Source organism: Megalops cyprinoides, chromosome 2 (genome assembly GCF_013368585.1).
Source record: "Megalops cyprinoides isolate fMegCyp1 chromosome 2, fMegCyp1.pri, whole genome shotgun sequence".
NCBI lineage: Eukaryota > Metazoa > Chordata > Actinopteri > Elopiformes > Megalopidae > Megalops > Megalops cyprinoides.
In genome coordinates, this window is record NC_050584.1 from 43,923,284 (window position 1) to 43,934,498 (window position 11,215).

An 11,215-nucleotide genomic window follows, 5' to 3' on the forward strand; every position below is an offset into this window, starting at 1 on the left:
ACTTCCACAATTCATTCGTGAAAGCTAAACACAATGTCAATGCAGCAAAAAAAAAACCCAGTGTAGATAGGTACACACATACAGTGGCCGGAGAGGGTATTTACCCCCCTTGGAATTTTACCACATTTTTTTTTTTTTTTTTTTACCACAACCTGAAAGTGTAATGCATTTGAATGTATATTTACCCTACAATTAAGAAAACATATCCAAGACTTTAATGGAGGAAAATTATTTTTATTGAAAAAGAAAATTGAATGAAAAGTAGAAAACATAAATATCTGGTTTGAATAAGTATCCCCCCCCCCCCCCCCCCCCCCCCCCCTTGCATCAATTACAGCCATGGGTCTTTGGTGGTAAGTTTTCACAAGCTTTTCACATTTTGCAGGTTTAATTTCATCCATGCAAAACTGCTCTAGTTGTTGGGGAGTGGTGGTGTTGGTGTACAGTAATCTTCAGGTCCTGCCACAGATTTTCTATTGGGTGTAGGTCTGAACTTTGACTTAGCCACTCAAGGACATTCACTTTCTTGTTTTTAAGCCACTGTAGGGTTGCTTTGGCTCTGTGTTTGGGGTCATTGTTCTGTTGAAAGTTGAATCTCCATCCCAGTTTTAAGTCTTTTGCTGAAGGATCTGCCAATATTCTTCTTCATCCATTCTTCCTTCAGTTCTGACAAGCCTACTAGTTCCTGCTGATGAAAAGCAGCCCCACAGGTTGGTGTTGTCAGAGTGATTAGCAGTGCCCTTCTTTTGCCAGACATAGTGCTTTGCATCACGGCCAAATTAGCATTTTTATGTCATCAAACAAAATTTTCTTCCACATTGTCCAAGAGGCTCCTACATGCTCTTCTGCATACTCCAAACAGGACTTTATATGACACCCCTGTATGACTTCCTTCTTGTGACCTGAGTGATTGCGGTCTTATTCATAGTTTCTCCCACCTAAGTCAAATACAATCATAGGTCTTTCAGTGTTATCCTCAGTTTTAGAGGATGATCTGTTCAACAAAGATTATGCGTAGTTTTGTGTTCCTTCCACTTCTTGATAATAAAAGTCCAACGGAGGTGAATACTTTCTCCGGCCACTGTACATCTGACTCAAAGGAGCAGCTTCCGTTCCAAGATTGCCTCATCAAATTTTGAGCAATTGAAAATGAAATGCGTTCCTCAATACAACACTGCATTGCAATAATTACATATTATTTGACTCCTGTGGTATTTACAGGTCTAGTTCTGCAGAGGGGATAACCAGATCTTAAATGTGTGTGATATGTACAGTGAACAGAGTTTAGGCTCCTACAACATTTGCAAAAGTTCAAGACATGCAAACAACTTGCAAATAGATTTGCATACAGGACCAAGGGTTGTAGCAGAAAAAACATAATCATTGATGCATTTGTACGATACAAGTCTTCTAGTCTTTGTGTACATTATGAGATAAAGTAACAGTTGAAAATGATCATCCCTTCCATAGATTTTTGGGTAATTGTATAGTATGTTTCAGCCTGAAGTTCAAAATTTGTGCTGTTTTTCTCAAGACTGTATCAAAAAACTGGCATCTAAAAAGTGACAATCGAAGTTAGAGATTGTGTTAACTTGAGTCTTCTCTGGCATTGGACAAATGTAATTCCAGAGCAAATTCTATAATACAATAACACTGACAATTATCAGCCACTGTCAATTGTAATGAAGTTCATTAAAGTTGATTCATGTGGTTGCATTATGTGGTATAATCACTTTACAATTTAGATACACCTCAAAGGTATGATATACCATATTTCACATCAATCTGAACTCAAGATAGGATATTTAAAGTCTTTTTAATCATGACAGATTCAAAGATTTTGCATAGCAAATTTTGAGTGAATTGTTCTAGCATGTAACATAAGAATGAGAAAACATATTCTTTTTACTAGTACTCATTTCTGAAAACTAGAAATCCCACATGACAGAATTCTGTAATTCATGTTAAAGGTTTACCTTATAAGAGGAACATGTGGGCAAATTCTTAAAAGGTTGATTTATCACCAGTTTTTTAAAAATTGTTAGCCAAAATTCAATGTGACCACCCTACAATGCAATTGATGAACTGGTCATTCTGCACACCTGCTCATTAAGGTTAACCATTCTGCCAAGTTTAATTAAATTCTAACATTGTTTACTCATAATTCCACAATAAATACAATGCATTCAATTAACTGGCTGACTTCAGGTAATTTTTTAAAATGAGTCTCCTTTGCAGTTTAGACCAAAGGCTCATGGATCTGATCTGACATATGGTCTGTAAGAAAATGTTTTTCAGTATTTAAATAATGTTGAAAAATTAATTTTCCATTGCTACTACAGTAGTGTCCATAATCTTTACCATGTTGCATTATGTATTCTTAACACCATCCAGTGATGACCCAATCTCTTTATGCAGTACGTTTGAGAATATATATTGTATCTTATGTTATGGTATCTTGCATTCCATTGAGACCTGTACTGTTAGCACTGCTTATCTCAGCACCTTTAGGGGCTGACACATATTTGAATGTGGTCGGTAGTAGTTGAACCAAGAATGAATGAGATTAACTCATTTCCAGATATATACACCAAATGCTGAAAATTCACTTTCCACTGCTGTCTATGCAGTCAATGCTCCTTTCCAATAGACAGAAGTCCCTTCCACAATTACACTTAGAATTTAGGGTTGATGGTAAGTAACAATTCATAAGTTGTTTTTCAGGAATTCAAAATGGCAGATTATCCAATATAGTGGACCTTATAGGCACTTGAGATTAAAATAACACATTTGACTTGGTTAAACAGATCGAGAGTTCAGGATGTTCCAAAATCAGTGTAAGGAAAAACAGGCGCAATTCCGATCTTCGCAGAAAAGACTTATTTACAGGAACGGCAGTTGTCAGAAATACGTGAAAACGCACTCTGGGTTCAGCGGAGTCGATCTGAACCCCGAGCACTTAGTGAAAGCATTCTTTATACTGATACAGAGCTTTGATCAGGATTGACAATAATTAGCATACAGGTGGTGAAATACAGGAGGTCTGGTAATTGCATTATCTTCCCTAGCAAGAACAGTTCTCAATCACCCATCACCGGTTTCTTTAGAAGCACCAATTGCTGCATTGGCCAGCCATGGCCAAAGTGACAATTGAAGTCTGCAAGCAGAACTGTGGTTACACTAAGGCCATCTAGACAAATGAATACAGGTATTGGCATACCTTAAGTGAGAGGATCTGTGCTATCTTATGCTGCACTGAGTGAGTTAGTTTAGGGATCTGGACCAAAATCTTACTTCAGTTTCAATGAATAGTATATGATCTATATGTAACCCTCTGCAATCCTGTCATTTGTGAAAGTGCCAATGATTTACTATTGTCTAAAAATGAAAAGAGAAAACTACTCCAACCCAAAATGAGTGACTCCAGCATCTTCAGTGCCTGTTCCCTGAAAAAGATGGGGTTTATCTACACTACGTATGCACACAAATACTGCAGCATCCCAACCAGTTAACCTCAAACTACCAGGCAACTTTGAACCTAACAGGATTTTTCGTAAAGATGAAGGGACAAGAAACGGTATACTGTGTTGGAAGTCATTTATTTACATCCACAAACCACCCCAGTTCTACTTCAGAGGAATGAAGCGAGAAGAGTGGGTGGCTCCAATACCAGGGCGACCGTGCTTAACAGGTTTGTAAGTGATGGAGAACTCTCCAAGGTAGTGGCCAATCATTTCAGGCTGGAAAGAAATAGGAGAACATTAGTGCTGGGTAACAAGTACATGATTGATTTAGTTTTTTCTGCCACATGAGACCTGAGTTCATGTAGATGCATATAAATCTGTCAGTATGATCCACTGCATTCATAAACATACTCTTCCATGCAGGTCCGATGTGCCTTTTTAGCACCCATGGGCACTAACAGCCTGATGTGCTTTAATGGCTTTATACAGTACCATTCATATTGGTGACCTCTGAGTTTGAAGCACAGACTATGATCTATAAAAACATTCTATTTACATGCCTTCACAAATTGATTAGGATGACAAAATAAGCAGCAACTAATTTGAATAAATGATTTCCAACAACTAACACAGGTAAGAAATATCATGCATGTGAACACTAATTCTATGGCCTCTTGTACTTTAAACAGTTAAGCAGACATTTGTTATGAGCAATGACACACTGTGTGCATGAGTGAAACATGAAACAGATGTGGGAGCAAGACAAACACAACAACTTACATTTCACTGGCATCTCAATTTTCTGATTTTTTCATATTAAGATCCAACCAAATATTGGAAGTTCAGAGGACTACTGCTTGTGATTATGTAAATTAACCACTTGTTTATTACATTATTACATTAAGTATCTTTTGTGATTTGTACAAATCATCTGTGGGAAAGTCTTCATGGTATTGTGCAGTATTTGTGGACTTCCGCATTTGCCATAATCTCAAGAACGCATCCCTTGTGAACAGCAAATGTCTCTTATAACTTTACGACACTGCCAACGCCTCATAGGTTTCATTTCCACTGACTGAAAAAATGACCTTAGCCCATTTTATATGTGGTAATGTAACTTAAAAGTATCTGTGAAGTGTCCCCCTTGAACTTGTATACACTGATTCAATAGCCCACCACCCTACATGGAATTATGGCTATATCAAATATGATAATTTGTTTTGGTTTCCATCTATCAGTTTTACAAGAGGCACAGTACCACACTTCTACTACAGAAGTTTACAAAACTGAATTGTATCACAGTGCAGGTTATGAAAGCTTCAGTTAATCACCTTGATTTCCACCTGGTTGAAAGTCTTTCCATTGTATACTCCAACCATGGAGCCCACCATCTCAGGCAGAATGATCATGTCTCTCAGGTGGGTCTTCACCACCTCAGGCTTCTCCATGGGCGGGGCCTCCTTCTTGGCTTTGCGCAGACGCTTCAGCAGGGACTGCTGCTTGCGTCGCAGACCTCGGTTCAGCCTGCGCCGCTGACGGGCGCAATACAGCTGCATCAGCTGCTCACTAGCAGAGGGGGAGGAAACGGTTCACATCGAGTTCACTGTTACTAGTCTTCTACCATAAACAGACTACGTTCAGAATCATTTCAGTGCAAGCAGACGCCCCCTTCTTCATTTTTTCAACACCAAAAACTGATCCAAAGCATGATTATTTATAATCCATGGTCATCTGCACCAGCTGTCACACTTCACACTTATGGCAGGGTTAACACATAACTTTATAATGAACGACACATTTGCAAAGAAATTACTATATCCATTCAGCAAGCTGCCTTGCAATTCCAGGGAAGGAAAACTCAAGGTAGACCAAAGACCACCCTGAGAAGGAGCACAGAACCAGAATAGAGAATGCGAAGTTGACGTCACGCCGTGTTGAATTTTGTTTACGCGCCATCTTGTGAGGATCCCGCTGTCTTTCTGTTCTTGAGTTGGAGGCTGTGTTTTGATTTTCTGTCATGATTCTGAAAAACGTCGCCACGGTAGCTCAGTGCTGCTGCATCAAGAACTGCCATAGTAGGCCACACCATTGTTCAGGGAGAAACCTGGACAATGGAATACGTTTTTTCACCTTTCTTACATGGAAAAAACACTAAGGGAAGCAGGTTGAGGAGGCGACGCAAAGATGCCGGATGGTGTGGGTAGCAGTACGAAGGAGGTCCAAGATTATAGCAAATCCTTTTTATTAATATAGCGACTGATCAAACCCACTGCCTATGACTCAATAAAACAATCACATTACGGACTGTTTTTGAAAGTTTTGTATTTTGTTTGGTTTAATAATTGGGCCAAAAAGAAGAGTGCCACCTTATCTTTGCAAGTATGACTGTGCTCTCGCAGTTTGCTGGCTTGTGAATTAGCAGATCTTGCACCCAGACACTGGAAAACTGTTCATGAGCTTCTAGGAATTTATAACTTTTTAACTCACGCAAAGTGTATGCACTCAGTCCAAAAACGGGATAATTTACAATGTCCGGGTATGTGAGTGGAAGTAGTGCATCGGGGTCTGTAATCTTGGGATGCCAAGTCATATGGATCTATGTTATTTATTGTTATTAGTTTGTCCAAATACCGTTGCTTGGCACTGCGATTTAATTTCTCCCAGTAGGGTCCCTCTTCTTTCTCTTTCCCCTTCTCCATCTCTTCCCTCCATCAGATTTGAACAATTTAAACTATTTTTGAGCCAAACAAAACAAAAGGTATGCAGGTAACCACCCTACCAGGCACAGGCTAACAGAGCGAGTTCCTCACAACATGGTGCCCCTGTCCCAACATGCAACACGGTGTGACGTATCTTCACATTCTCTATTATGAAGAAAGGGACTGACTCAGGGAAAGACTGAGAAGAAGAGCGAAAGACTCTCTGGAACAGGACAACACAGTTACAGCTTTATGGCTTGAGTGAAGAGGATACAATAATTAAGCAAGGTTTTATTCATCGTCCTGAAACATGATTTAAAAATCATTTCATCTATTCAGCCAAATTCACGTCTATGCATCGCGTAATTAAACAAGAAAGGAAAACCTGGAGTGACATATTTTGCATTCATTCATGTTTTCCTACGGCAATAAACAGGATTTGTATATATTTTCCAACTAAGTCAACTCATGTTTGCACGCCGGATCTCTTGACCACATAAAGGTACATGTGTGACAAAAGCATGTTAGTTGAGTTTATCTGCGAAATCTGAAGAGGTAGATGAGGGCACTCACTAGGACATGTCCAGAAGCTGGTCCAAGTCCACACCTCTGTACGTGAACTTCCGGAAGGTGCGCTTCTTTTTCTGTTCAACGTCCGCCTGAGGCAAAGGGGGAAACGACTGAACAAGCCTCACGGCAACACACAACGAACTCAAATCGCTCATCAAAATATTCACAATCAACACACCCTGATATGGCGAAGTTGGAGATTTACAGCATTCCGAAACATTCATGAAAACATAGCTACGTTATTATCACTTCTTTTAGCACTGCTGACAATTAGGGAAACCTTGACGAGCGGACAGGCACCTCTCTAGCTAGCTAGACTACACAGGAGCTGCCGATGACTTGTGTCAGCTCGAGACTATAAACCATGCTATCTATTGACAATAGTCTTTGCAAGCACGCTCATAACCTCAGTGCCAAGGTTTATTGAAAAAGTGACACAAAATGTGTCTACTACACCCGGTTAGAAAACTTATAGGCAACCAGGCTACTTCACGTTAGTCTCTTAACAAATGTGAAGACGCTGGACCCAAATATGGAGCAAATATATAAACATCAAACACAAAATACTCCTTTATTACAACTCCTGAACGTTAAAACGTCGTGGTGTACGATTACAGTGGAACAGTTCATCTCTACTTAGGCATGATGGACTGAGATGGTCTCAAACCTAAATTTACAAAAAACTTACTACCCACCATCTTGACAAGGCCTTTGCGGAAAAGGCTGGTTAACTTCTCGTTGAGCCTATTATCGCGTGATTGCTGATGTTTCCGTCACTGTCGTAAAATAACTTCCGGTTTTGGATAATAATATGTTTATCAAGGTGGAGTAAGAAGATAGATTATAGATATACAGCTTACTGTAGCTTCCTTGTCCATTGCTATTAATGAATTGTATGTGTTATTATATATGTTTTGGCAAGACAAATGCAGTTTTTGTCCTACCTATAAAGGGAGGTGAAATGAAATTTTTAAATCTTCTAGAGGGAAAAGGAGACCAATGAACTGTAGTCAATAGAACAGTGCTGATTTTTTTCTATAGTAATTATATTTTTCTCATGGTTCAAAACTTGGACGAAGTGTACCATGAGACAGAATGAAGTTAATGAATATCCATCATGAAAAATACCATATAGGTGGTATGTGCAGCTGGGTCGACTTTGCTGTGTATAAACTGCTTCTATTCAAAATGCTGTTACTTCAGAATTTTGTTGCCATATCTTTGCTGGAGCCGCCACACATTAATGACTGATCCACAGTTTGTAAAGCAGGGATACAGTAATTCATGTCCAATGAGGCACTTAACTTGCAATAGGCTATAATGAACAGTTGTTACAGGCTGAATATAATGAACTTTTGGCTATTCAGGTAAGGTAAATTAATGGTGAGAAGAATTATGGTATCAGAGGATTTGTGATGATGTAATGCAGAAGGAAATAAAAATAGAGAATGGACAGAAAAAGAATGTAACACATAAATGCAAAATGGTCAAAGTTTGTCCAGTTTTTAGCTGTATATGAATTCCATGTGCTCAAATGATGGTGTATAATACAGAGGCGAATGTCTGTATGGAATCGGAGGATAGCCTGAACTCTCAGTGCTGTGTAGGTATTGGGTATGCCCCACCAACCCACAACCTGAAGGATGACATACCTGCAATTCCAATTAGATATTTTGACAAGTAGTTCTCATTAGGAGGACCAATCTCAGTTTAATTGGAACATAACCCCAGAGTGGAGAAACACAATTATTTTGCATTCACAGTGCAGGAAGTATCAGCTCTCCTTCAGATATAGTTCAGTTTTCTTTGTTGGTTCATTTCAACACCACTGGGATTTCAGCTGAATATCACAAAATATTTCTTCATGTAATTTGTTGCCATAAATGGCTATATTGAAGTCACAATTTACTAACTGGGTGCCTCAAATTATACAATTAAGTCCTAAAATTAATGTTTCATACCTTCAAATTATTTTGAACTCTCAATATACTATATGGACCCCTCGATTCCATAATGGATACCCTCAAAATACTAAACGGGATCCTAATTTGAAGGAGTAATTATGAGGTTTGATTAAGTAAAGTGAGGGTACAAATTATGAAATGACAGGATTTGAGTTTGAGCAGAATTGAGGAGTAAATTTTGAAATTAAGGATTCAAATGATTATTAGAGAGAATTAGAGAGATCCTTTTTAATTTGAAAGTGTCCTTTCAGGGGTTCCATACAGGTTCACACTTTTTTTGGAAAGAGACAGGTCATATGGCGTCATTCAAACGTGGCACTCTGGGTGAAAGGACAAGACGGATGCTTGGAAAATAGATGCAACTCGTGGACTTTCTGGTCTCATCCAGATATCTGAGTAACAATGGCACCTATTATTGTCTGGAAGCTTGTAGTTTTTGTGACTACACTGCATGGTGCTCACACTAGGTACCCCATAAAAAGCACTGGTTATTTGCTTCATACATTATTATTGTAATATACGGACAGGACTTGAATGTATTACTGACAATGTAAAAAAGGAAACCAGTAAAACCTCAGGCAACAAAACAAGAAAACAATAATAGCAAAGCAGACTGACTGGCAAGGGATCAAAGTCAGAAAAGAAAATTTGATTAAAGGTTAAAAACAAGATCACATGATCACTCCACTTCAGGAAGCATCCACTCCAGCGTGTGTCACTTCAGTCTATGGGTACTTCCTGGGTAGCGGGAGTGGGGGTTGCTGTGATTCCTCCTTCGTAGTGTTGTCTCCATGCATTTACTAGTTTCAACCAGAAGTATCATGGCTTTAATTTTATGAGTTCTCTAGCAAGCTAGCTAATGAGTATCTTGCAGTAGAACCACTTGCTGAATGCTGTAGCCTCTATTCAAGTGTTGCATTCCAAAAAGTGATGGCCAGTCAACAAATTTATGAACAAATAGTAAATCAATACAATCAAGAACTGATTTTTCAAAAGTAATTTTCAGTTCATGTTCTGCAAATTTACCATGTTTATGAAAGTAAGAATTTTCAGAGAACACCTTGGGAATTTAAAATGTTACCTATAGTACTACAATAAATAATGTTTGTTCTCACATTAAGTAACTTGGCACTCCAGCATGTTACTCTGTATATTCGGTACCAGTTGTAAATAACCCACATTTCTGTTGTTAATTTGTCACTCTTGTTAGTTTAGTTCCTTATTGTTATTTGCTTTTTCAGTATTATTGTATTTGTTAACAAGCACTTATTCTGAATTTAGAATGCACCACACATTAGAAGCAACTATACCCATTGTACTTTCCTGGTTTATGCTTTACTATGTGGAATTTCTATCCACAATTTCAGTATGCTAGCAGATGCAAGGCATGTGAGTCACCTAAATATCCTTGCATTGAGATTAGAAGAAAATTGAAGTGTTGCACGAAGGTATAAATCGTGTCCACACACCAACCATGCATTACAGTGGAATGTGTCATGCTAACATCAGAGGAAGACATTCATGAAGGAAATGGATATTTCTCCACTGTAGAACCACTTCTTTACTCTGCAGTTGGAATATCCATGAAACCAAAAGGTTAGCAACAACATGTTATACTTTAGATTTTAACTGGAATTACTCTGACAAAGCAGTTGTCACACAGTAGTGTCACTGTAGCAGCCATAACAGGAAGTAGATGGAAGAGCAATAATGCATCTACAGAGAATAAATCACCAAGAGTGGCAGTATTAAAAGCTCATTGTTTATGTGCTCTAGGATGGTTTGTGAACAGAGATGTCTTGATGTGCACACATATACACAATCCACTATAATAATGTATGCTGATGAATTTGTTCTTTAGATTAAAAAGGATCACAACAAAAATATATGTTAATAAGGAATTCATTTTGGCAGGTCAGAGAAATTAATGTGACCTGAAAGGAAACTGAGGAATGCAAAAGGAAACACTAGTTGTGTGAGATCAGGCCAGATACAACAAGTTGTTTATTGATCTCAGCATAGAAATCATATTAAAGTCTACTTTATATCTGAAAAGACATCTTTCAGATGTTATGTGGAAAAGGCAGCTGCATTAAAATCCAATTCAATAAAAGCTCTATTTTCACACAATTATCTAGGAGTTCTAAAACCAAACAAAATACACACAATTTAGATTTTGGTTCATCAAACCTTATATACAATGCTAAAATAGATACATTGATCAAAGTTGGCCAACAACAAATAAATATTCAATTATCCATGATTTAAAAGCATTTTAAAGATTAAAACTCAGGGAAAAAGTTAAGAAGATCAACTTCATATGGCATATACACCGAATATTCAGCAGTGGTAAAATCTGCATTAATTTTTAGACCCATGACCACTGAAAATAATAATCATTGAACAGTTTTTATGTACTTTAGGTCATCTACAATATGTTCAAAAGGAACTCCAAACTGTTTAATGCACACTACTGAAATGTACTTTTATATAATCCATGTATTCACGATTCCCCGTT

General features: G+C 38.1%; 1 protein-coding gene across 1 annotated transcript; it reads right to left on the reverse strand.

Moving 5' to 3' along the window:
• Positions 1-3,580: 3,580 nt before the first annotated feature.
• rps15 (ribosomal protein S15) lies at positions 3,581-7,472 on the reverse strand. Its single transcript, XM_036521734.1, has 4 exons — positions 7,429-7,472; positions 6,737-6,822; positions 4,796-5,030; positions 3,581-3,740 (listed from the first exon to the last, which is right to left on the reverse strand). Exons 1-4 carry the CDS (start codon positions 7,429-7,431, stop codon positions 3,627-3,629), a joined length of 438 nt encoding a protein of 145 aa, XP_036377627.1. The 5' UTR covers positions 7,432-7,472; the 3' UTR covers positions 3,581-3,626.
• Positions 7,473-11,215: the final 3,743 nt, after the last annotated feature.

Coding starts and splice junctions, on each gene's coding strand:
- rps15 (XM_036521734.1), bottom strand. Junction 5,031..6,736: donor CAGCTTCTGGACATGTCCTA/GTGAGTGCCCTC, acceptor CCCCTCTGCTAG/TGAGCAGCTGATGCAGCTGT. Junction 3,741..4,795: donor TCAACCAGGTGGAAATCAAG/GTGATTAACTGA, acceptor ATTTCTTTCCAG/CCTGAAATGATTGGCCACTA.